This window comes from Macaca thibetana, chromosome 3 (assembly GCF_024542745.1).
Source record: "Macaca thibetana thibetana isolate TM-01 chromosome 3, ASM2454274v1, whole genome shotgun sequence".
NCBI classification, from domain to species: domain Eukaryota; kingdom Metazoa; phylum Chordata; class Mammalia; order Primates; family Cercopithecidae; genus Macaca; species Macaca thibetana.
In genome coordinates, this window is record NC_065580.1 from 105,510,504 (window position 1) to 105,538,369 (window position 27,866).

General features: G+C 35.6%; 1 protein-coding gene and 1 long non-coding RNA gene across 2 annotated transcripts in view; one reads left to right on the forward strand and one right to left on the reverse strand.

The window, feature by feature from the left end:
- Nucleotides 1–27,866, reverse strand: part of LOC126951413 (probable C-mannosyltransferase DPY19L2) — a 184,308-nt gene that overhangs the window by 92,892 nt on the left and 63,550 nt on the right. Inside the window, exons 13-19 of the mRNA XM_050785482.1 lie at nucleotides 21,543–21,623; nucleotides 19,138–19,239; nucleotides 17,291–17,362; nucleotides 15,342–15,388; nucleotides 5,362–5,386; nucleotides 3,953–4,072; nucleotides 2,232–2,406 (exon numbers count right to left, since the gene is read on the reverse strand). Coding sequence (XP_050641439.1) covers nucleotides 2,232–2,406; nucleotides 3,953–4,072; nucleotides 5,362–5,386; nucleotides 15,342–15,388; nucleotides 17,291–17,362; nucleotides 19,138–19,239; nucleotides 21,543–21,623 — 622 coding nt within the window. The remainder of the gene's footprint in view (nucleotides 1–2,231; nucleotides 2,407–3,952; nucleotides 4,073–5,361; nucleotides 5,387–15,341; nucleotides 15,389–17,290; nucleotides 17,363–19,137; nucleotides 19,240–21,542; nucleotides 21,624–27,866) is intronic.
- On the forward strand, nucleotides 1,704–21,549 carry LOC126951427 (uncharacterized). The gene is made up of 4 exons (XR_007724469.1): nucleotides 1,704–1,882; nucleotides 4,244–4,300; nucleotides 6,575–6,693; nucleotides 21,361–21,549. It is a non-coding gene; the product is annotated as an uncharacterized LOC126951427 (long non-coding RNA).

Below are 27,866 nucleotides of genomic sequence, written 5' to 3' on the forward strand. Positions count from 1 at the left end.
AACAAAATTTTACTGTACATTTAAAAATAACTGAGAGAGTATTACTGAATTGTTTGTAACACAAAGGATCAAGGCTTCAGGTGATGGATATTCCATTTACCCTGATGTGATTATTACACATTGTATGCCTGTATCAAAATATCCCATCTACCCCATAAATATGTACATCTCCTATGTACCCACATAAATTAAAAACTTTGAGAACCCTGAGTGTTTCCTTTCCAATATAACTAAGCATTCTAAATGCAACTTTGAATGAAAATTTCTTTATATGCCTCAAATTTGAAAATATGTAAGCCAATCAAAGAATGTGTATTTATTATTGGAGACTCAATAATTAATGATGACAAGCTGTTAAGCTAGAGAAGTGGTTCTCAAGCAGGCATGATTTTGCTCCCTAGGGAGCACTGTCAACTCTGGAGACATTTTTGGATGTCATGCTATGGGGAGGAGGGAGGAGATGCTGTTGGCATCTTGTAGATACAGGCCAAGGATTTCTTGTAATACACAGGACAGCCTCAATGTCAACAGTGCTAAGGTTGGGAAATGCTGGGCAAGAAGAATTGAAAGCCTTGGGCCAGGGTCTTCCAAAAAAAGACTAGGCACACCTGTCCAGCAAGAGCTGGACCCACTGAGCTGTCCTCTATGGCAGACAGAGAGGAAGAAATATCCTCCCCCTCCACCTTCTGTCTTTTTGGCTGTGAACTAAATGACCATAACAAGGAAAAATAAGGTATTTTCCTATCACTGTATGGAAGTTTCCATTTAGCCTACTACACAGATTAGAAAAAGGTATTCCCCTGACTTGACAGAGCCCCGTTTGTACATGGCTTGCTGAGTGGACCACAAGCTGGATTTAAGCTTTCACTTACCCTCTCAACTGGTCACCTTTGTGCAGTGCACAAACTATACAGTCTTGCATGGCGGCCTCAATATAAGCACTAGTCCCACTAATACTACAAAACTTCATACAGCTTTTAATATGTGGTAACCATGAGATAACTCATAATAAGAGTAATTAAAAGGAGAATAAGACTGATTGAAAAGAAGATCAGAGAAGAGGCATCTAAAAGTGAGATGGGGGTTTGTGGCAGTTATCTTAGAATGATAAGTTGCCAAATGTAGGCTCTCTGTCAGGAACCCAATGCAAACACTGGAACAAAGAAAGACACAAGAAAAGATTAAAAGGGCAGATATCTTTAAAAGCTTGGGAAAAATAGCTATAACTGGGGAGGGGCAAGAGAGAGTAAAGAAAGGGAATGATTACCTTGAGCTCCTATGTGGAAAAAGTCTGTTGGGGATTACTTTTAAAATTCGAATTAAACTGGCTTGGCAGTTTAACGAGGCACTGTCACCTACACCCTTTGAAAGCTATAGACCAAATATCTTAGTTAAAGCTTATAAAGATTTACCTTAACGATGGTTAATTAGTAAAAAAAGTGGCTATCAAATAAGAAATAAGAGGAAACAAGCTCAAGAGTCATAAGAAAATTTAAATAAACTGTAGTGAAGAACTTGTGCCAGAGAAAGTTTCTAAATATCAAAAATAATCTTAGATTTACAAATTTAGTTGCAGAAAATGTTATAGAATATACTTGATTCTCTGGAAAGATATTTAAAAATATGTATCTGCTTGAGGTAGTTCTGAATAAAGACAGGAAGAAAAGGAGCTAAGCTAAAAAGAAAATTTTGGAGTATTTAAAAGTAGGATGTATACTATCTCTGTGAGATGATTTTGTGAAGAAAATAGAATATCCAAGATTTTAACTCTTCTGCCAGTGACCTGTTTACAGAATTAGAGGAGATGGCACTGACTGGAGTGACAGAAGCGGTGCCAGTTCTCCCCACCATCAAGAGTATCTTCTGCTATGCCTGACACAAGGTGTGAAATTTCATTTTTAAAGATTTACTGCTCTGATTTGTCACTGTTATGGTTAAAATGCTGTAGTGCTCTCTGAGAGTTAAAGGACATAACTTGTGAAAAGTCATTAATTTCCTGGTACTAATTTAAATTTGATAATTATCAGGAGGGGCTTAAAGGGGGCCAAAATTACCTTTTGGAAGGGTTTAATTGATATTACAATAGTCTGCTCAAAGTCTGTGAGAGTATGAATGCCTATTTGTAAATCTGTCATACACACATATATCAGAAATGACAATTATACAGTATACACAAATGTGTTTGTGAGTATATTTGCGCACAACTATGCATTAACCAAATACCTACACACCTGGTGTGGTATTGTATTTGATCCACTGTAAAAGTTCTTCCTGAGGCAAATTATTAAATTCTCCTATTATGTTCCATTGATTATGGAGGTTTGCATAACCTTGTATTGACATCACTGTTAAAATGCCAAAGATAACATTCTCAAAACGAACTCTGCGAAAAAGCCAGCCAAAGAGCTGAAACGACAGAAACCATTTATTTATAGTTTTTATATAAGAGTACTGTAGGGTCAACAATAAATTCTCACCTTGTTACTCAAACCAATGTGGATTACCCTTTGATATCAGCACATACGTATACAGAATTACCATCTCCGGTTGTTTCTAAAGCAACGAATATGTTGGCATTACAGGGCCCAGGTGAAAATGGAACTTTCTCTCCCCTGGAAAGAATTAAGGAAGGAATGCCTGATCCTTCTAGTACTAATTTACTACAAAGGATTAAAATAAACAAATCACAACTGTGAAACATCTTAGAACTAAATCCTTTCATCCTTGGCTGCCTTTTGTGGACATCGTTAGTAGACAGGGAAGCCCTATTAGCTTGACATATATAGATTCTTCTCAGGAAAACAGGCATTATGGTATTTTAAGGCTATAAACTCAAACTAAGTTGTCTGTAGAAGTACCTTAGGCCCAATATTCTAATTTATCTAGTTCTTTTGTATGTTAGATACAGTGATAGAACCCCAGAATTTCTTACAGATTCTTCGAGCCAAACAGGACCGTAGTAGAGCAATTACTCTGCATCTGCTCTGGTATTGGATGAGCACTTCAGGGTACTTGTGGTGAACCAGGAAACTCTTTTTTTTTTTTTTTTTTTTTTTTTTTTTTTGAGACAGAGTCTCACTCGTCTCCCAGACTGAAATGCAGTGGTGCGACCTCAGCTCACTTCAACCTCCACTTCTCAGGTTCAAACAATAATCCTGCCTCAGCCTCCTGAGTAGCTGGGATTACAGGTACACACCACCATGCCCAGCTAATTTTTGTATTTTAGTAGAGACAGGGTTTCACCATGTTGGCCAGGCTGGTCTTGAACTCCTTACCTCAAGTGATCTGCCCACCTCGGCCTTCCAAAGTGCTGGGATTTCAGCTGTCAGCCACTGTGCCCGGCCACCAGGAAACACTTTTTTTTTTTTTTGAGACAGAGTCTCACTCTGTCACCCAGGTTAGAGTGTTGTGGCGTGATCTTGGCTGACTGCAGCCTCTGCCTCCCAGGTTCAAGTGATTCTCCTGCCTCAGCCTCCCAAGTAGCTAGAATTACAGGCACTCGCCACCATGCCCGGCTAATTTTTTAATTTTAGTAGAGATGGGGTTTCACCATGTTGGCCAGGATGGTCTCGAATTCCTGGCCTCAAGTGATCCATCCATCTCGGCCTCCCAAAGTGCTGGGATTACAGGTGTGAGCCACTGTGCCAGGCACTCTTACACAAACCCGAACTCCAAAAGGTTATGTTCATGGACAGGATATTAACAGAGGGGAAATGTTTGCCTAATCACTTGTTACAGAAATATCAATTAAAATCTAGAAATACTTTTCAAAGCCACTTGAAATTGTTTTTCTTGCTTATAGTGAATCATGAAGTAATATTTTAAATCCTTTAAGTTAGTTAAGTTAAAAACACTTAGTGTGTTTATATTTTGAATTAGCAAAGCCGCAGTAACTACTAAGTGTAGCTGCTATAGTTTTAACAGTATTGTTACACAAGAATGAATTCCTTACCTGTCGAGAGCATATCAAGGAAGCCATAACACACATGTGCGGCGTCAAAAACAGCTTTAGCCTCATAATTAAAATGGCAAGGGCAGTAAACGCTAACAACTGCAATGTGTGAAAAGCCAGCTACAGAAACACAAATAAGGCACAATGACATTTTTATATTTCATATTTTTAAATTAATGAAGTATATTAAAACTATATTATTCATTAAGACAAGGATCTTCTAACTTAGTAATGAGCCTATTAGCATTCATTCATTCAGCAACAATTTATCGAACACCTACTATGTTCCAGGTCCTCTTCTGGGTGCTTCAGATACAACAGTGAGCAATTTCTGCCTTTGTATTACATGTAAGTACATTTAGTAACGAAAGACAGACAATACATAGACATAGCAAATACATAAATCCATTACATAGTCTACGGTAAGGCAATAAGTGCAGCCGGCAAGAAAATGGAGCAGGCAGAGGAGCCAGGGAGAGCAGGAGGTGGTGCGAGGAGGCGGAGGACCAACACAGCGGGCCTCACTGTAAAGTGACAAAGTTACCAATGCATCCCTGATCCAAAAATCTGAAATCTACAATGCTCTGAAATCTGAAACTTTTGAGTACCAATGTGATGTTCAAAGGTTATGCTAAAACAAATGCTCATTGAAGCATTTTGGATTTTGGATTTTCAGATTAGGGATCTCAACTAGTAACTACAGTGTAAATATTCCAAAATTCAATAAAATCTGAAGTCTGAAACGCCTCTAGTCCTAAGCACTTTGGATAAAGGATACTCAACATGTGTCATAAACTATCCCTATTAAGTTCAAATTCAGTTACCCACTCCTGTAAATTTGACCTTTACCTCAACACCCACTTAAAGTTCTATCAAATAGGAAATATTTCCAGCCCACACTGATCTTTTCCTTTTTATGCCACAAAATAATTTTACACCATATAAAATGTTGTCGTATTTGTCTCCTTTGTAAAATTACACATATTGAAGGGCAGCAACATTACTTTAGTATCTTTTGTATCCTTCAACATTTCTGAGCTTGTTGCTGACTGACCAGCAAATCTACGTGGTGGCAGATGGCCACCAGTCACAGGGCGAGGGGTGCCTGCCCTAATGGACTGTAGCTGATTAGCTCTGCAGGCTAGAAACCAAATGCTTGTTATTGTAAAATGAATGCAATTTAATTTAATTCTGTACTATAGTCACAAATCAGCCTTCTAGCTTTTAAATCCTTATTACTATTCAAAAGTGAGAGCAGATGAAAGAGTGAGGAGGATCAGCAGAAATGTATCACCAATGCTGACAACTCACGACTGATGGTGCGTCAGAAGCAGGTTACACCTTTGTCAATTATCCTCAAACTAGAATGTAATACACAAGTCTACTTGAGATTAAAATGAAAGCTTTACCTCACCGTGTTCAAGGAGCTGTTTTCTAGAATAAAACAAAAATATTATCTATTTACTGAATGTCTCTTATACTATGAATACATAAAAATAATTCATTTGTTTGATCTTTGATTTTAAAAATCTGACTATCTTCTAAACTACTTAGGAACATACATAAAAATAAAAATATCAGATAATACTACAAAAATTACAACAATTTAAAAGTCATAATTTAGTTATTTGGTTAAGACAAAATAGATTTTACAGATCCCTGGAGATTGTACCTCTCATGAATAAATGAATAGGATGACCTTCTATTCAACCTATATCTACAGTGTATACAATACTTTAGATGACCACTGTTAAACTTTTGAGTTGTTTTCATTTTTCACAATTACAAATAGCATGGACACTCATGCATAAAACTCTGTAAGCATCTCTGAATATTTCCTTAGCATAAATTTCCAGAAGAAAAATTATTGGGTAAAACATAAATATTTTTAGTTTCAGAAAAGTTATCCCTTTACAAAATATTTATAGTGCACCTACTGTATTCTAGGCACTGTGCAATAAAATGAATACCACAGTCCCTGCTTATCCTCCGATCCTCACATTCCAGTTTCAGTTACCTGTGGTCAACTGCAGTCCAAAAATATTAAATGAAAAGTTCCAGGAAGTAAACAATTCGTAAGTTTTAAATTGTGCACCATACGGAATAGTGAAATCTCAAGTCACCCTGCTTCATCCTACCTGGGATGTGACTCACCCCTTTGTCCAGCATATCCATGCTGTATACGTCACCGGCCTGTTAGTCACGTAGTTACCATTTCAGTTATCAGATGGACTCTGGTGGTATCTCAGTGCTTGTTTTCAAGTAACCCTTTTCTGACTTAATAATGGCCCCAAAGTGCAAGAGCAGTGATGCTGGCAGTTGAGATATGCCAAAGAGAAGCTGTAAAGTGCTTTCTTTAAGAAAAAAAGGTGAAAGTTCTCAAAAGAAAAAGCATCATATGCTGAGGTTGCTAAGATCTACAGTAAGAACAAATCTATCCATGAAATTGTGAAGAAGAAAAAATTAATGCTTGTTTTGCTGTTGCACCTAAAACTGCAAAAGTTATGGCCACAGTCCATGATAAGTACTTAGTTAAGATGGGAAAGGCATGAAATCTGTGGGTGAAAGACGTGAACAGAAATGTGTTCCGATGATGGTAATCAGGTGTGTTACTCTCTGCAGTTTCAAGACTGGGGGTCTTGGGATGCATCGCCCTGCAGATAAGGGCAACTGCTGTGCAGCATGAACAGTATGGACACAACACTTACCTTCATGGAGTTTATATTAGAGTAAGACAAGAGGTAGGAGACTATCTATTTTATTCTTCTCTTGAAAAGACTGGGTATTTTACTTTTATGCAAGGCTTTATAGCCTGCAGCTGCATTCTAATATGGATTTTGGGGGTGAAGAGAGAAATAAGTATGGAAGGTAAGTTCAGGGGTATGAGACCCATAGGTTTTTTAAAAGAGAAGTCAGGGGAAGGTCTCTTAAGGTAGTAGTGGAGCCCAAATTATTCTATCTCCCTTGTAGCTCCTATCCTTTGTATGCAGTAGGTTTTTTTTTAATAGAAGACAGGGAAGGTCTCTTAAGGTAATAGTGGAGACCAAATTATTCTATTTCCCTTGTAGCTCCTTCCCTGTGTATGCAGTTAATGGAGTGGGGTTTCCCCACTTGTCCCGAAATCTAGGCACAACAGATTTCTTCTAGGCAAAACTCAGCCTGGTAGGTGAGTAATTATTATAATCACCAAGAACCCTGAAAGTAACTACTGATACTTTATTTAAATCAAGTAGGTAATTAAAAATGTGAATATACAATCAAATCCCAAGACACAAATAGCATGAAAAGGAAACACCAAAATAAATGAGTAAAAAACTTGACCTCTCATGAAACAGCTAATGCAAATGAAAACTCCAGTTATTATTTTCACAGAAGTTTAAGAGGATAAGGCATCCATATAATTAAAATAAGCTCCAGTGAAAAGGAGTTTTCAGAAATTCTAAGAAAAATATATTTGCCTAATTTAAAGCCTCAAAAGAAGGTTGAAGAGCAACATGTACACAGCTGAAGTTGACAGTATTAAAGACTCAGCGATGACATTCTCTGACAACACAGAAAGAAAAGAAATAGATAATATGATAAAAGCAGTAACAGAAATTCAAAAAAGAGAGGCTAAAGTGAAAGAATAAGAGAACAACAACGCACACGCATCACCCCTCCAAACGTTATAGATTTCCAGAGAGAAAAACTATATAGGAATTTTCATCCGTAATGCTCAATGCTAGAACACAAAGAAGCAATGTCAACAAAATGTTGAATGCAACCCACAAATATCTATTAACTAATCTATCCATCAGATATGAGGGCAAAATAAAGCCATTTTTCAGGTGAGAAAGCACCCAGAAAGCATGCCAATTCTACATGTCAAGGAAAAATAAATCAGTAAAATTTGAAGTCAAGTCCAAAGATTGCTGGTGTCTTTAATGTAAATGCTTAGAGACTTCTTAGCAGCTAAGACAACAATCTAGAAGCAAATTTCAGCATAACCTGAAGGAAAGGGTGTGTAGGCAGGGACAAGTAAAAATATTCTGACAGGTCAGTGCTGAAGCAAGCAGGTCTCTAAGTACAGAGCCTGAGTATGAATTCTGCCTCTATTACTCACTAGCTGTGTGCCTTTTGGAAAATTACTCACCTTCTTACCGGTTTCCTCATCTGTAAATAATGGGAATAACTGACTCCCTTCTCACAAGGTAGTTGTGAGGATTTACTGAGTTAACTGGTAAGAAGCTTAAAATACTATCAGACACACAGGAAATAATAACTGTTAGCTACTATTGTTGGTGGTAACAGGTTTTAGATGCTGATGAATTCTTAATATCAAGATGAATATATTTGCTAATAATTTAAGAAAAATCACCAGGAAATATAGAAATGGGATATAGCTAACAATTCAGTAAGTATCAAGAAAATAATTTTTGAAAAGCACGATGAATAGAAAACACAAAATCAGACGGCAGAAAGAAGTACAAACACAGCAGTTATCACAGTTAATATGAAAATGGGTTAAATTCACCAACTAGAAAATGAGTATTAGAGAAATTTGAATAGAAAAAAATCTAACAATGAGAAATATACCTACACCAAAATGTCATAAAAATGTTAAAAAAAAAAAAAGCATAAATACGGGTAAACCAGGCAAATCTATAAAAAAGAAAGCAGATGTGGCAATATTAATTTTCTACAAAGAAAAATTTACAGCAAAAACCACCAAGTAAAGCAAAGAATATCCTTTATAATAATGAAAAGCACAATCCTATAATAATCATGCAATGAACAACAGCACTATCTATATAAAGCAAACACTATTAAAATTACAAGACAATTTTGAAAAATTCATTTTTAATGTTGTATGTGAAGATAGCATTCTACGAAAACAGATAAAGTAGAAAAATAAGTTGGTATACTAGACCATTTAGAATAGCACGTTAACAACACAATATAACATGCAACTTTGAATTTCCCCCAAATTAGAAATGAACATTTAAAACATCCTCAGAGCATTTACTAAAACTGAACATCCATCTCAATAAATAGCAAGTTAATTTTAAAGGCAAAATATACAACAGAAGAAACTAGTTAGATATTTTTTAAAATTATTATTATTTTGGAGACGGAGTCTCGCTCCATTGCCAGGCTGGAGCGCAGTGGCGATCTTGGCTCACTGCAACCTCCGACTGCTGGGTTCCAGTGATTCTCCTGCCTCAGCCTCTCAAGTAGCTGGGACTACAGGTACAGGCACCACACCCGGCTAATTTTTGTATTTTTAGTAGAGACGACATTTCACTGTGTTGGCCAGGATGGTCTCAATCTCCTGACCTCGTGATCTGCCCACCTTGGCCTCCCAAAGTGCTGGGATTACAGGCATGAGCCACTGCACCTGGCCTAAAACTAGTTAGACATTTTAAGACATTCTTCTAATTGATTTTGGATTAAACGACCAAAACTCAAATCACAGACTACACAGAAATCAACATTAATGGTAATGCTACACACATCATGGGATACAGTGTGAATTTTCTTCAGAGAAAAAGTTATAACTTTAAATGTATTTACTAGGACACAATCATGATTGATAATAAATGATGTGAACTTTAAACACAGAAAAACAACAAAAGTGCGCCAAAAGAAAAACTAAGGACATAAAAATATAAGCAGAGATTAATAAAATGGAGAACAACCTTCATAAATATAATAAATAAAACCAAAAGCTGGTTTTATGAAAAATCCAAAACAGAATTACCTTGTTATGGACTACTGCAGCTGGCGACTTTCAGTTGAAGCCAATGTTCATTTACCACTTTGAAAATCCTGAGGCCTTTTTTCAGAATTATGCTAAATCTACTCTGCCTCTACTCTACAAATGGAACAAGCCCGGATGACAGCACATCTGTCATAGCATGATTTACTGAATATTTTAAACCCACTCTTGAGACCCACTTCCCAGAAAAAAAGATTCCTTTCAAAATATTATTGCTCATTGACAATGCGGCTGGTCACCCAAGAGTTCTGATAGAGATGGACAAGGAGATTAAAGTTGCAGGAAAGCAGTCTGGATCAACGAGTCATTTCAACTTTCAAGTCTTATTATTTAAGAAATATATTTCATAAGGCTATAGCTGTCATAGATAGTGATTCCTCTGATGGATTTGGGTAAATTTTAAACCTCTGGAAAGGATTCACCATTCTAGATGCCATTAAGGATATTTGTGATTCATGGATGGAGGTCAAAATACTAACATCAATAAGAGATGGGAAGCAGTTGATTCCAACTTATTTTGTACTTTATATGTTATTTTCTTAGAATGCTTTCTTCTCATATAACATTAAAAATGATTCCAACCCTCATGGGTGACTCTGAGGGGTCCAAGACTTCAGCAGAGGAAGTCACTGCAGATGTGGTGGAAACAACAAGAGAACTAGAATTAAAAGTGGAGCCTGAAGACATGACTGAATTGCTGCAATCTCATGATAAAACTTGAATGGATGAGGAGTTGCTTCTTATAGATAAGCAAAGAGAGTGGTTTCTTGAGATGGAATCTGCTCCTGGTGAACATGCTGTGAACATTGTTGAAATGAAAACAAAGGATTCAGAATATGACATAAACTTGGTTGATAAAGCATGGCAGGGTTTGAGAGGACTGACTCCAATTTTGAAAGTAGTTCTACTGTGGGTAAAATGCTATCAAACAGCATTGTATGCTACCAAGAAGTTTTTCACGAAAGGAAGAGTCAATCAATGTGGCAAACTTCATTGTTGTCTTATTTTAAGAAATTGCCACAGCCACCTGATCAGTCAGAAGCTATCACCATTGAAGCAAGACCTTCTACCAGCAGAAAGATTACAACTCTAATGTACATGTGAGGATAGACATTATCCAAAAAACAAAAGATAATTAGTGTTGGCAAGAATGTAGAGAAATTGAAATCCTTGCACAGGTGGAATTACAAATGACACACCTGCTATGGAATACAGGATGGAAGTTCACCAAAAAAACTTTAAAAAATTAAAAGTAGAACTACCATAAAATCCAGTAATCCCACTTCTAGGTATTTATCCAAAAGAGTTGAAATCAAAATCTCAACAAGATACTAGCACTCTCATGTTCACTGCAGTGCTATTCATAGTAGTCAAGATGTGGAAACCGACTAAATGTCCATCAACAGATGAATAATAAAAACGCAGCATACATAAGCAATGGAATATTGTTCAGCCTAAAAAAAAAAAGAAGGAAATTCTTCAATGTGAGACAGCATGGATGAACCTGAAGGGCATTATGCTAACTGAAATAAGCCAATCCCACAAGATATATAATACACAATTCCACTTATATGAGGTATCTAAAATAGACAATGTCATAGAGCCAAAGAGTGGAATGGTGTCACCAGGAGCTGGAATGAGGGGAAATAGGGAGTTACTAATCAACAGGCTTAAAGTTTCAGTTAAGCCAGATGAATAAGTTCCAGAGATCGACTATAGAATGTTATATTTAGAGTCCACAATACTGTATTATACAGCTAAAAAATTGTTAAGAGGGTAGATCACATGTTAAGCATTCTTACCACAATTTTAAAAACAAGTGTAGTTATTAATAAGGAGAAAAAATATATAATAATCCCCCAAATATTTTTAAAGCCATTTTTTAAACATTTAACCTTCATTTTTTACTGCTTTATTGAGTTACAATTCACACATTATACACTTTCAACATCTGTTTTTAATTTTTAAAATTATCCTGGTTTATATAAACCAAAAGAAAACTTTCCTATTTATTTATTTATTTTGAAATTGAGTCTCACTCTGTTGCCCAGGTTGGAGTGCAGTGGTGCCATCTCGGCTCACTGCAACCTCTGCCTCCTGGGTTCACGCCATTCTCCTGCCTCAGCCTCCTGAGTAGCTGGGACTACAGGTGCCCACCACCACGCCCGGCTAATTTTTTGTATTTTTAGTAGAGATGGGTTTCACCATGTTAGCCAGGATGGCCTCAATATCCTGACCTCGTGATCTGCCCACCTCGGCCTCCCAAAATGCTGGGATCACAGGTGTGAGCCACCGTGCCTGGCCAAGGAAACTTTCTTAATGAAATAAAGGCTATCTATTATATACTAACAGTAAATGAAACAGTGAGACAATAAAGGCATTCTTCACTTTAGAGTCAGAAGCAAAATAAGAGCAAGCCCATTATCACTGCAATTCAAAGTTGTTCTGGAAGTTCTAGCTTCCAGAACACAAGACAAGAAAATAGAGAAGTATAAATATTAAAAAGTTATTACTATTTGTAGATTATATGATAACCTGTCTAGAAAATCCACGGCATCAATGGAAAAACTATTAGAACCAGAAAGAAAGTTTGGTAATGTGGCTAGATACAAATGTGTTGCCAAAAAAAGAAAAAAATAAAGCACCTTTCCTATAAACTAAGAGATCAATATAAGAGACAATCTAAAACAGACTCAAATACAATGAGAATTGATAAGTGATAAAAACTGACATTCGGAAAAAAGATTTATGCAATACTGTGTTGGGACAATATCTCATTAGAGGGGGGAAAGGTAGACTCTTCTATGTCGCTATACCACAAAATTAATGCAGGAATAATTAATCACCTATATGTAAATAGCAAATTATGAAAGAATATATGAACAAATATTTTAATGTTTTTGGTGTAGGGAAGTGTTTCTAAGCAGCATATGAACCCAGAAAAAATTATATAACAGTGATTGTACAGAAATTTTGAAGTTCTACAAAGCAGAGACCATAAATGAACTATAAGTTGACATCTTGGAAGAAACTATGTAATACACATAAAAGACAAAATGTTATGTCTATGGAAAAAGCAAAAACATAACACATGGCCGGGCACGGTGGCTCATGCCTGCAATCCCCGCACTTCGGGAGGCCGAGGTGGCCAGATCACTTGAGGTCAGGAGTTCGAGACCAGCCTGGCCAACATGGCAAAGCCCTGTCTCTACTAAAAGTACAAAAATTAGCTGGGTGTGGTGACGGGCACCTGTTATCCCAGCTACTCCAGAGGCTGGAGCAGGAGAATCACTTGAACCCAGGAGGCAGATGTTGTAGTGTGCCAAGATTGTGCCACTGCATACGCAGCAGTGAGACAAAAAGAAAAGAAAAGAAAGAAAAGCCCACAAAACAACTTTTAGAGGTCAAAAAGAAACAGTAAATAAACACATGAAAAGCTGCAAAACTCCACTGACAAAGAATTTATACAATAAAATGAACTGTTTTTAACCTATCAGAAAAAATTAAAAGCTTTCTAACGATGTTGGTGGAGGTGCAGGGAAATGGACACTCTCATCATTATTATTTCTCAGTATTTATCAAATCCTAAAATATACAAGCCTCATAATCAGCAGTCCAAATTCAAATATTTTATACTATAGAAATACTTAGAATAAGTATACCAAGATACAGGAACCAGGATGTTCAAGCCTCAAAACATTGGTTTTTTTATGACAAAAGTTATATATAATCTAAACTTTCATTGATATGGGAAAGGCTAACCACATGGCAGTCACACATGATGGTCAACAATAACATCCTAAGACCATTATAAAGTATAATGAAGATCAAGGCAGAGGCCCAAGACACACTATTAAATACAAGTAACAAGCTGCAGATAAGAATACTACAATTCTATTTTTTAAAAATACTGTTTTTCTATATGTGTTTTCTAAAATAAAACATACAAAGCTACTTACAGTCAGCACCTGGAGGAGCAGATCTAAGAGAAGGGAGTATTCCCTCTCTTTTTGATACACTGGTTTTTCAGAATGTATTACTACTAGCCCCTGCTATTATTATTTTTGCAATTTAACCCAGAACCCTCTGCCCATACACAACAGGCCTGTCACTTTCAAATATGTAATCAGTACATAAGACTTCCATATTCTGAGTAATTATCTTCCATCCACTGGCCTCTCCGAGCTGTTGCTTCCACATTACACCCTCTGCAATACATGAAGACAGTTGCCACATACCCTTCAATCTTCTATTATCCAGTTAAATATCCCAAGTCCCTTCATGCACTCCTTATGGGAAAAGTGTCCAGGGTTTGCCATTCATTATTTTTTAGAATGCCAAGACACATTTCCCTGGGCTCCATCTGTCCAGAACAATATACAATGGGTCTATCATCCCCTTTATTTTGGAAACAATTTCAACAGATGCACCTAACAGCTTAATTAGCTCTTGTGACAACCATACACAGCTGTTTATTAAAAATACAAGCATGGAGGATGGGGTTCAGGGAAATTCTCTCTACTGTCTTCACAATTTTTCTATAAATCTAAAACGATTCTATAAAGTAGAAGTCACAAAATAAAATCAAATATTCTACTTACAAATATAAAATGTAACTTGAAAACTACTATTAGGTACTATGCTCACTACCTGGGTACAATATACCCATGTAACAAGCCTGTACATGTGCCCCCATATCTAAAATAAAAGTTGAACATTAAAAAACATGTCATTTGAGATATTTCCCTCGGAAGGAAATTTTCTTCACAATTTACTTCTTGAGTCCTGTAGCAATTTACTTATGTGTGAATGATATGATACATTTTGCTGGCATCTGCTTATGCTAGTGACATTACTAAAACCATCCAAAAATGTTCTACAATAAATAGTTTTAACCATAAATTTGGAAGAAAATTCATAAATATTCAGGAACACAAATAATTATATCCCCTCTGAAAGTTAAAAAAGAAAGAAAAAGAAAAGCCTGACCAACATGGTGAAACCCCCTCTCTACAAAAAAATACAAAGATTAGCTGGGCATGGTGATGCACATCTGTAGTCCCAGTTGCTTGGCAGAGCTGAGATGTGATGATCGCTTGAGCCCAGGATGTCCAGGCTGCAGTGAGCAGAGATCATGCCACTGCACTCCAGCCTGGGTGACAGACCAAGACTCTGTCAAAAGAAAGAAGAGAGAAGAGAAAAGAGAGGAGGAGAGGGGAGGAGAGGGGAGAAGAGGGGAGGAGAGGGGAGGAGAAGGGAGGAGAGGGAAGGAGAGGAGAGGAGAGGAGAGGAGAGGAGAGGAGAGGAGAGGAGAGGAGAGGAGAGAAGGAAGGGAGGAATTCCAAAAATAAATCTTTAGCTTACTGACTTTAAATTCTAATGATATATTATAATTTATCAATTTAAACTTTGAGTTAGTTCACAAATATAAATATCTCCAAAACAAGTCCAAATACATATAAGAAATCTGTAAGAATAATATTTTTAAGAAAACATTTAAGTTTGGTTCATATCTCCTTTCTTAATCATAATGCTAAAGTTTAATGCATATTCATTTGAAAAATTAATGTTACAGTAAGTTATTTAATAATTGAATACAGTATGTTTTAAAAACAATGATGATATAATTACCTTAGATAAATGTTTGTAGCTAAAACACACGAAATATCACGAACAGTCTGTGAATAGAATCAAATCAATGAAACTTTTCTAAGGAATACTGCAATATTTAAAGAAAGAAATTGATTCATTAATGTAAACACTCCACCAAAGAAAGAAGTATTTTTTGATGTTTAAGAGAGTCCTCAGGAACAGGATGGTCATACTATACATGCCTTCCTTTTCTCCTTCCGAGAAGTGACTTCACATGATTGAAAACTAAATGACCATCAGAAGTATCCTTGGGGTGAAAAATAAGCCACAATAGGAAAAATAAAGACTGAAGAGTTTATAAGAAAGCAGAAAGGAAGGAGTGAAACTTGGCTGGCTGCAGGGATGAGAGAGAGAGAGAGTGTGTGAGAGAGAGAGAGTGTGTGTGTGTCTGTGTGTGTGTGTATGAAGCTTGGCCGGCTACAGGGATTAGAGTGTGTGTGTAAGTGTGTATGTGTGTATGAAACTTGGCTGGCTGCAGGGATGAGTGTGTGTGTGCACATTTGAGTATGTGTGTATGAAACTTGGCTAGCTGCAGGGATGTTTGTGTGTGTGTGCGTGTGCATGTGTGTGTGTATGAAACGTGGGTGGCTGCAGGGACGTGTGTGTGCATGTGTTTGTGTGTGTGTGTACGCACATGCCCCTGCTAGTGCACATGCATAGTTCAGGATGTGGTGTGTTTGGAGACTAGTAATGTATTTATAAGTCTTGGATCTTAATTTTTTTAAATATAGCAGTTGCGGATCTAGCTATCAGTTTCTCTCACATTGGCTGACTCTCTGCTGAATAGTTAATTCGTGCATTGGCCCCTCTAAGTGGAGCCTTATAAGAATAACTTGACATTTTGCCTTGATGGAAAAGAAACAGGTCAGTAGAGAAAATCTTCATTCTAAGCCAGCATGGGCCGAAAGGATGCAGGGCAGTAAACCTGCTCACATTTTACTCATTCCTCCTTGTTTCCTTTATCTTGACTCTTTCCACGTGGTCCCCAGGGAACTGGATCAAGGGTAAAACAACAGAGATGTTGAGGGAGATACCTTTCTCACTCTTAAATTATTCACATCTATGTGTAAACAAAGGAGTGAGAAGTGTGGCAACTAAAACTACATACAGAACAAATGCAATTTGACTTTAAATACAGAAAACTCCTTTCAACAAGAATACAACTGGTATGGTGGTAGGGAAATTGCATTGCTATCTGCTTAAAAGTATAAAATAAATACATACTGGCTTAAGACAAGATAGCTTGTAAATAATATAAATAAAGATGGCTCAAGACTGCTAAAAAAATAAATAAATAAATAAAACCCCACTGTCTTTAACCATGCTTTTAGATAAACTCTACCCAGACCAAGAAAACCTGCCACTGGTATTTTAAAGATTATCTCTTTTATTGAGATATTATTTTCTTCTGTCATGGAAACAGTGAACATGTAGAAAAATATTTTTTAATTAGCTATACAAATTTCTTCTACGCAGGCCCACTCAAAATAGATCAAGACTTCACCGTGCTTTGTATTTGAAAGATACTAATGTTGTTGTCAAGGACTTTTCTTTCATAGCACCTATAAAAATTTTAATTCTTTAGGCATTTGTGCGATTATTTGCTTCATGTTTGCACCCCCACCCCCAATAATCCAGGACTGTAAGTTCCAAGACAGGAGTGGCCACGTTTTATTTGTCTGGGTGTACCTACAATGTTAATGTAGTCTTTGATACACAGCTGGTGACTGGTATATATCTTTTGAAAGAAAAAATAAGAATACCTTTTATCATGGCTTTTTATAAAAAGATCGATAATGAAAGATCTAAATAAAAAGCAAACTTTTAGAAAGAGTTCATCCTAAAAATAACATAGAATTCTGAGCAATTTGCATTATTATAGTCCTTATATTGATGCCAAAAACAAATAATAATTTGTTTAAAAATACCTTTTTAAAGATAAAACATGTAATCACCATGACAACTGGAAGCAATAATGTCTTTGTGTATCTCAGCGGAGTCTGAAATATACCAAATTATTCAAAATAGTTACTTACAAATTTTACATTAAATTAGTAAACATCTATGTCAAACTAAGTGCCATGATAACATTCCTTAAAAGTAAAAGGTAAAATTTCTTTGTCACCAGCAGTATATATATTTATTGTCTTCCATGCCTTAATAAAATAATTAAAATTACAAAAATACTTATAAAAAGTATTCCAAAATTTTAATGAAAAATTTCTTATTTTAATACAACTAGAATTGGTATATCTATTTTTTTCTTTTCTTTTTTAAATTTACATAATACTAAGTTTTAAAATATGTGTTTACGCATCCCTGGGTCCTTCCTACATTGTAATTTTCTGTACTACATAGCTCCATTATTTTCATTAGTGAAACTAGAGCTAACAAGAAAGAAAGCTAACCAAAGTTAATTACTAAAACTATGAATAAATACAGAAATAACATTGGCTAACTAATTCTGATGACCTGTTATTGTGATAAGGAGTAATTTACCATGTAACTAAATTACACACTTCTTAAAAGCAAGAAACCAGTTCCTTTTCCTCTTTGTCGTGCTATAGCAAACTGCCTCACGGATAACTAGTGGTCAATAATAGTTTTTGAATGAATGGATGACTGGTTGGATGGATAAGAGAAGAATGTAAAATTTTATTATTTACCACCAATTCAGAATTCATAATGACTACACAAGGAATAATCAATCCAGTAGCAACTTTGTTATGTTCTATGAAAAAAATTAAGTTTCAGATAGAGGAAAGAGCCCTGGATTGAGAGTTCTTGAATCGATTAGAATCCATGTCCTAATCTTGGCTTGTGTGTGCTTTAGGCAAATCTTTTAAGCTTTTCTTTGTCTGCAAATAAAGAACTTTATGGCATGGTCTCTAAGAGCCCTTCCTGATCTTGTGTTCCATGATTCTACAAAGAGGCCAATTTTTTTTTTTTTTTTTTTTTTTTTTTTGATACACAGTCTCACTCTGTCACCCAGGTTGGAGTGCATTGGCATGATCTCAGCTCACTGCAATCTCCGCCTCCTGGGTTCAAGCAATTCTTCTGTCTCAGCCTCCTACTCAGGCTGGGACTACAGGCATGCACCAACATGCCTGGCTAATTTTCATATTTTTAGTAGAGATAGGGTTACCACCATGTTGGCCAGGCTGGTCTCAAACTCCTGACCTCAAGTGATCCAACCGCCTTGGCCTCCCAAAGTGCTGGGATTACAGGGATGAACCACCACATCCAGCCTATATTTTAAAGCTTTATAACATGGACTTTTTTAAAAGAATACCTTGCATTTGTATAATTTAAAATGAATTTTTATATGTTCATTAAAACTCATCAGTAGCATACCTTTCTTGGTAACACCTTGTTAAAAATGTTATAATATTTGGGGTGTTAACTGTAATAAAAGTGAATTTCTTAAAAACAGAAACAAGAATTGAGACTTTTTCCTGAATGGTCCCATATTTCTTATTGGCCTAGATTATTAAAATTGATTTGTAGTAATAGTAATTATTATGGGTCATATTGTATGTTAAACACTCTTCTCAGATTATCTCATTTAACCATCATCAATAACTCTATAAGATAGATGCTATCTTTTTTTTTTTTAACAGACAAAAAAACAAGTGAGGAAGGTAGATTAGCAAAAGTTACAGTAAAAAAATAAAATAAAATAAGTTGACTGTTTCTGAGTAAAAATTTTGAGTTTCAGATTAAAACTAGAGCAAAAACTCCTATTAGTAGAGAAGGAGAAAAGAAACATTCATACCGCTTTTTCCATGAAGTCAAATTCGGGAGCACAGGTGTATATTAAAGTATCAAAATCTGTATACCTTAAGATTCTGGCTGCTATAAGATCACTCAGGCGAATCTGGGAGAAAATAAAGTAAAATGAATTAAAATTACACAAATGATTATAGCCTATAGCCAGTAATACTTTATTGATGTAAGAATAACAAAGTTTATAGAGCAGATAAATCCAATGTATTTAGACATCCCTCTAAGAAAACAAAAAACTACAGTGAACCAAACATACGATGTGCTGACTTCTCAAGATAACTGAAAATAAAGAGAAATATCATGAAAAATGAAAAGTAGAAAGAAGACAGAAAAAAATAGAATATGATAAAGAGTGAGCTAAAATAAATATCTGCTGAGAAGAAACCATCATGTAGTTAATTATACTTTATAATACGACAATTTATGATGAAAAACTATTTTACTTAACCTCTTTCAACATACATTGTAGGTCATAAGCTTTCTGTGCACTGTCATTTTCACAAAGCCTCACAGACTGATTACAATATTTGGTACTTCTTGATGTTTTACAGACATATATTCAAACCATTGAATATGAGACCTGATCCTCATAAGAATTACAACAATTATACATACCACTTTGATCTTTGACTTAGCTATTTGATCTCCAAGGCTAAAAATAGATACCAACAACCAAACCCAATGCAGAACTTCTATTTTTCTACTGATTATTTACAACCTGCTTTTGGTGAGACAATTATTTTTCCACAGCATCCTCAGAAGGCCAGAAAAAGGAAAATATTTGGCAAGTAAACTCTTAATTCAAATTATTTTATAGGGATAGGAATAATTTTATAACAAGTTTGATGATTATCAGTGGTTTTCATTCAGTTAATTTAACCAAACCACTATAATTTCAGGTCTTCCTCATAACTGTCACATAAAGGAAGTCACTCAGGACTACCAAGGAAGTGTGTTTGTATTTTTTTTTTTTTTTAAATTTGTAAGGCAGGCGTGGTGGTTCACACCTGTAATCCCAGCACTTTGGGAGGCCAAGGCAGGCAGATCGCTTGAGGTCAGGAGTTTGAGACCAGGCTGGCCAACATGCTGGAACCCCATCTCTACTAATAATACAAAAATTAGCCGGGCGTGGTGGCACGTGCCTATGATCTCAGCTACTCAGGAAGCTGAGGTACGAGAATCGCTTGAGCCCAGGAGGTGGAGGCTGCAGTGACCCAGGATTGGCCACTGCACTCCAGCCTGGGTGACAGAGTGAGACTGTGTTTCAAAAAAAAAAAAAAACAGATTTGTAAAGAGCTGGGGGTCAATGTGAAGTAAGTGTGAAGTAAGTCAAGAAACATAATCATGAACAAACTTAAATAAATAAATAACTTAGAAGATCTAAATAAAGTTTATCATAAGACATATATAATAAAGTTAAAAACAATAAAAAGGAAAGGAGAATGGGGAAATGTGTCAGACATACCAGAAAACAGCAGCAACAAATAAACTAATAAACCACCATGCAAAGCTAGCAATAAATGGCATACACTTACATTTAGAAATTTTATGTAATATAAACATGTTGCATGTTATATTGCATAGAGATAGCATTTGACCTTTTAGAGAAGTAATACTATAAACCCTTGCCAAAGTACATAATTTCAGCACCAAACAGGGCCCTAACTGGATAGCATTAAATGAGGTAAATTTCAAAATTGATTATTGTATGATATACTCATGTATGCTTATTTCTAAACAGAAAGTGCTAGAAATAAAAAGTAGATTCATGCATTGTTTTCTATTCCCCAAACCAGTTAGTTAAGCAGGGACTTAGGCCTTGAAAAGGGCTACTCTTTAAGACATTAACAAACAGAAATACCACATGAGAGAGAAATGCTCTGCATGTATTTCCTAGAAAATGAAAAGATCAAAATTTTTTAACATTCTCTTTTTATATAACAAGAAAGGCCTTAAAACATCAAATCATACATTGATTTTAGTCCACAGTTACAAATAAATAAAACAATACTGAGATTTTAAGAGTTCTATGTTTTCAAAGCTGAAGACAGTCTCCCATATGTTAACATCTGCAATAAATGGATAACTTACGATGTAAACAACTAATTATTTGTATTTTTACTGAAATATAAACAAATAACTACTTAACAAACTATTAGTATTTTTTTCCTGAAAGGCCAAGTCAGCATTGATGAATATTCTTTCTTTTTAGTGGGTTGCAAAGATCACTGAACTGCAAGATTTTATTATTGACTCTGCCAGTAACTCGTCTAAAGACCTTAGAGAAGACGCTTAACCTCTGTAAAATGAAGAGGTAAGAATAGATGGTTTCAAAGTTTTCATTAAGCTGCATATTTATAAGAACTTTCATGTTTTTAACTAAAAAGTACTTACGTGGTCTGAAACGCCTAAGATTTTGGATGTCAGAAATTTCAAAATGATTGTTCCAAACCACCAGGCACTACCTTGAATTAGCTAGAAAATAAAAGAGAAGTCCAGTATTTAAAACTACAAGTCACCCAGTTAAAGTATTCAATTATATCTATAAATGACATATAAAAATTGTAATTATGTGAGGTATAAATGGTGAGTTTTTTAAAAAAGTTCCTTTGGAAAATCTTGTTTAAAAGCAAAGAATTAAAACTGATGACACTGGTATAAAATATATAGCAACATTAGAATTCTACATATCCTAAATCTTTTTTTTTTTGTCTTAAGGAGTGAAAGGTTAATAGGTAAGAATGAAAGAAGGAAAAAGAAAATAGCTTCCCATACAGAGACAGAGGGAGGGAGGATTTGAACAAAGAGAAAACCCCGTGTGCGTCGGAAAAGTGGCTGCTTATACATATCCTAAATCTAAAGGAAGTTTTAAAAGGTTACTTCCTTTTGATTTCTGTTAAGAAAAGGGAGTGTTTATGTGTTTGTTTCCAAACATTATTTCTCAGCTGAAAATCCATTTTTTAAAACACTACCTTAAAAGTTCTTCTACCACTTCTGTGGAAATATATGAGCCTATTTTCAAGAAATAAGTTTGAAATGTGAAAACTTAAGCTTTCCTTTAAGAAACAGGAATATGAACTAGAATGGCAATGAGGCTTCTGTGTTATTGTTGATTTTTTGACTAGCCTTGATTAAAAAGGGAACAATTGTGCACTTCTGGTTAGCCTGGGGAAAGTTACAGCAGCCTAAATTCAAATCTTTGTATATATCAACCAAGTAGAACAATACAACCTCATATATGGAGAAAAGGTAACAGCACAAACTTCAAATTACCTATGAATCGAAAAGGAAGCAACGAATATATAGAGTTATACCTCAAGTCCCTGACCTAAGCCTTTGCAGAGAATGAGGGGAGACCCACAAAAGGATAAAGAAGAAAAGGAAAGACAGGGGTCAAAATTGGAACTAAAAAAACCCAAGAAAGAGAAAAGTCCACCCTATGTGTAAAAAGAGCCCTGGGAGATTGGTAAATGGGAGGACAGAGCAGGGCCTAAGAGTGAGTAGGGACAAAAACACTGATGTCAGAAAGTCATCATTTCTGGAAAGAAAGGAGGATAAAAAAGGGGAGTGCAAGAAGGAAAAAGTATCCAGCAGGAAAAACGAGAACCCAAACCAAAAGACTATCCATCACTACTGCCATTACACACACAAAAAAAGAAAAAAGTTATTCACTGAAAAAAATCACACTATGCTACATTCTCAGAAGAGGTTTGCACTTGGACTAGAAAACACAAAATAATTAATAGATGAAAAAATGCCTATATAAATATCCAAAGCTTCTTTAAGAAGATAACAAACATGAAAGTCAAATATTTCAGTTAATGAAATCCACACCACTGAACAATAAAATCTCACAAAGCAGAAGAAAATTATGCAGAATTAAAAGTTGAATTAAACATCCTCAAACAAGCATTCAGAAATATTAAAAAAGCAATTTAAACAAGAAATTCAAAAACCAAGAACAGAAATGGGGAAAAAAGCAGAAAGAAATAGTTTATTAGACATAGAAAGGGAATGGAAGAAAAGGAGATTATCATCAAAAAAATAAAAACTAAATCACAAGATGATAAAAAGAAATTCAAATAAGTTAATGAAGGAATTGAAGTAAAGGCACTAAAACAATGATGAAGAATGAAAATGATACCAGAGAAAGAAGTGAGAAGGAACAGAGAACGTGGCAGAAATGGAAGAAAGGCACATACTTACAACTGGAGCGCCTGAAAAAGAAAACCAGAGCAATGAATCAAAACTAGTGTTTAAATTATAATCCAAGGAAACTTTCCAGAAATAAAAAAAGACCGGAATCGGCATTTGGAAAGGATCCAGGGGGTACTGGAAAAAATTAATCTGGTATGGTAAACTAACTCAAGACATCTTTCAGTAGAATGATGAAAAATGAAGAAAAATTCCTCAGAACCTCCAGGCACAAAAGTCACATAATTTATAAGGGACAGGAGAATTTGGCTAGCATCAGACTTGTTAAAAAAAAAAACATATAAACCAAAGCAGTAGTGTAGAGGCATTTTTAAGAAACTTTAAAAAGTGAGAACCAAGGATTTTATATCTAGCTAATCTGTCATTCAAGTATGGACATTATAAAAAAAGTTTCAAATATGCGACAATTGAGGAATAGTAACCTTCCTAAATACAAAAAGTTTAAAATAAAAGAGAATCATATACAGAAACAAAGCAAATATAGTCAAATACACATAAAACTTAACAACAAAGGTTTTCACATTATCTCACAAAGCAAAGACAGACTCAACTTATGCTACACGGGGAAGACAAACAAAAACAGATTCAGAAAGGTGAAAAATAGAATGATGGCAGCAGCATGGCAGGCAAATACCATTTCCATATGGAAACTAAGGAAGACATTTAAAGCAAGGATAAGAAACAAACTCATGGCCTCAAAAGCTTTATCAATAAAAACGAAAGAGTGAAAATAAATGAATTAAATCCTTGACTTAAAAATCTAAATAAAGAATAACAAAATAAAGCAAAAAAAGTACACAAAAGGAAATACTCATGAGAAGAATAGTCTATTATATCTACCCCTCTGTGTATCTATTTTGCTGTTTTATATTTCTTCCCTATATTCTAGGATTCCTTCTTGCATTTCCTTTTCGTTTCCAGAACTTTTTAAATTTTAAGTTCCAGGGTACCTGTGCAGGATGTGCATGTTTGTTACATAGGTAAACATGTGCCTTGGTGGTTTGCTGCCCCATTACCTAGGTATTAAGCCCAGCATTCATTAGCTATTTTTCCTGACGCTCTCTCTCCCCCTACCCTCCCCTGACAAGCCCCAGTGTGTGTTGTTCCCCTCCCTGTGTCCATGTGTACTCGGTGTTCAGCTCCCACTTATAAGTGAGAACATGCAGTGTTTGGTTTTCTGTTTCTACATTAGTTTGCTGAGAATAACGGCTTCCAGCTCCATCCATGTCCCTGCCAAGAGCGTGATCTCATTTCTTTTTATGACTGCATAATATCCCATGGTGTATATGTATCACATTTTCTTTATCCAGTCTATCATTCACAGGCATTTGGGTTGATTCCACGCTATCAAAAAAGAGCTCATATAGCCAAGACAATCCTAAGCAAAAAGAACCAATCTGGAAGCCTCAGGCTACCTGACTTCAAACTATATTACAAGGCTACAGTAACCAAAACAGCATGGTACTTGTACAAACAGGCACATCAACGAATGGAAGAGAATAGAGAACTCAGAAATAAAACCACGTATCTACAACCATCTGGTCTTCAACAAAACTGACAAAAGAACTTCAATTAACCATTCTTTAAGGTTTGCTGCTAGCCACAAATTATCTTAATTTTCCTTGATTGGAGAATGTCTATTTCCCCTTCATTCCTAAAGGAAACATCCACTGGATATGTAATTCATCTTGACAAGTGTTCTGCCACAACCTTCTGGCCTCCCTAGTTTCACATGAGAAGTCTGCTACAATTCAAGTCAGTTTTGCCCTGTAGGTGATGTGTCATTTCTCCGTACCTACTTTCAAGATTTTTTTCTTTTAGTTTTAAAAGTTAACTTATAGTGTATCTTGGCATGGATTTTTCTGGGTTTGTCTTACTTGGGAATCGCTCAGTGTCTTCACTCTGCAGGTGTGTCTTTCACCAAATTTGGGGAGCTTTTACCAATTACTTCTTAAAATACTGTTTGGCCTCCCACTCTCTTTTTCAATTTCTTCTGAAATTTTGATGATACAAATATTAGATCTTTTGTTACTACACCATAGGTCCCGGAGGCTCTGTCCTTTTTCCTGTGATTTTCTCTCAATTTAGATTGGGAGATTTCTATTGTTCTATCTTCAAGAGCACTGATTGCTTCCTCTGTAATATAATATTCACTCTGCTACCAACTCCATTTACTGAATTTTAATTTGTTATTGTATTTTTCAGTTCTATAATCACCAAGTTGTTCTTTAAAAAAAAATTATTTGGTAAGATTTTATAGTCTTTTCATTTGCTTCCAGAGTATTTAAAACTGCTCATTGAAGAGTTTTTATGATGACTGCTTTAAAACCCTTGTCAAATAATCCCCACATCCTATTCATCTCAGTGTTGACATCTGTTGATTTTCTTTTCTCATTCAAGTTGTTATTTTCTCCATTCTTGCTTATGATGAGTGGTTTTTCTATTGTATCCAGTACATTTTTTATATTATGTTAGAGACTGTGGATCCTATTTTAAATTTCTATTTCAGCAGACAGTCACTTTGTTTTTAGGTTTATCATGCAAGTCCTGGCCTACTTCTGTGTGCTATAGTTACAATGACATTTAGTGTTCAGAGCCTTTGCAGTGCTAGTGCTATTCTGGTCAGCTCAATTCATCTGGTGCCCTGGTACTCTGTCTCTGCCCCAAATCATGCTGCTGATGCAGGAAGAATGTACTTCCCAAGTTCTGTTGCCATGAGGTGAAGGGTGAGAGACACCAGGATTGTGGGGTAGTGAGTTGGCAGAGGGAGAGGGCTCTTTCCTGGGCTGCCTAGTCCGAGCAGGGCACCTATTAGATCCCTGCTGCTGCTACCTGCATGGGCAGCCTCCCTGGAGGGAACAGTAGATACCAGACCCACAGGATGGAGAGCATTTCCCTGGACCCTCTTTCTGAGTGTCTTCTGCCACTGGATGGAGTTTCAGGAGATGGCAGCTTGTGGTGTTTTTCTGTGAGTTCTGAGGTACCTAACTAGGCTGCCTTTCTATAGCATTGGGCTGGGTTTGGAGCTATAGTTATGAAATCATGATTTCATACACACACACGTGTGCACATATGTGCAGTGAAAGGGCCTAGAAACAAGGACACACTGGTAGTAACGAGTGCACATACCACTCAGGCCTTGTGTCCAAATACCATTCTCCTCTAAAAGGAACCAGGGCTCCTAGGAAAAAATGGCTGATTCCAAGGCTAGCACAAGGAAAATCAAGAAAAGACTGGAGCATTATAAATTTATAATGACATGTCAAAAAGACATCCAGCTTAGGAACATTCAAAACGGCTAGGCCTGGAACTGATATTTGTGTATAACATACGGTTTTTCTCATATAGACTATTCCAGCATCATTTAGTGAACAGTGACCTGCAAGACAATCTTGCTGAAATTGCTTTGAATCTGAACATCAACGGGGGAGAACTGCATTACATGAATCTTCATACATATAGATGTGTTTTATTTTTCTATTTATATCTTAAAAATTTTAAATAAATTTCCCAATACAAATACTGCATGTATTTTGTTAGATTCATTCAGATCCTATGCATTTTTCTTCCTAATACATAAGGCATATTTTTTAAAAAATGTTTTCTGTTTGTTGCCAAAGAATAGAAATGCAATTGATTTTTGAATATTAAACATATCTAGCCATGGTATTGAATTCTTCTAATTTCTAATAATTTTTGTCTGTCAATTATTTTATTCTTTCTAGGTAAATATTGATACTAAAATAAATTTTGCTTCCTTCAGTTTCTTTCCTTTTCCTATTATTTACTTTTCTTGCATTACTAGGCTAGTTTGGACCTTTAATAAAATGTGAAAAAGCACATTTATCTTTATCTTGATTTTATACAGAACACTCTAAATACCTTATCATCAGTAAGACTAATGACTGCTGAAGAATTTTACTGGGTTAAGAAAACTGTTATTTATATTGTGTTAAATGTTTTCATTATAAATGGGTGTTCAATTTTATCAATTTTATTTTCTGCATCTAATGGGATGATCATAAGATATTTTTCTTTTTTAATCTGTTAGTGTGATAATTTACATTCTTGGATTTTCCAGAAACATCTTTGGATTCCTAGAATAAGTCAGATTTATCACAAGTGGATTATCTTTATCATATAGATGGCTGTTCTTGAGTTACTAATCTTTTATACTTTTGCGTGTAAGGAATGTTTTTAATCTAAGTGAAATTTTGAATCTATGCTCGCAAGTAAGAATATCCTTTTTCATACTATCCTTATCTGGCCTTAGTACTGAGCTTTAGATTATCTTGGAGGTTCCATTTCCCTTCCTGTAATGATTCTCATGCCTCACGGCACATACAAAGTTCTCCTTTGTAAATTTCAGCATGAGCTCAATTCAATAATTACCTTGCCACCAAAAACTGGAGTCTCCCATTAAACAGTGAATTTGCTTCTATTGACGTTAAACTCTAAAGTGAATCACTTAGATCTAAAAATACCTTGTTTGGGTTGTGTGTA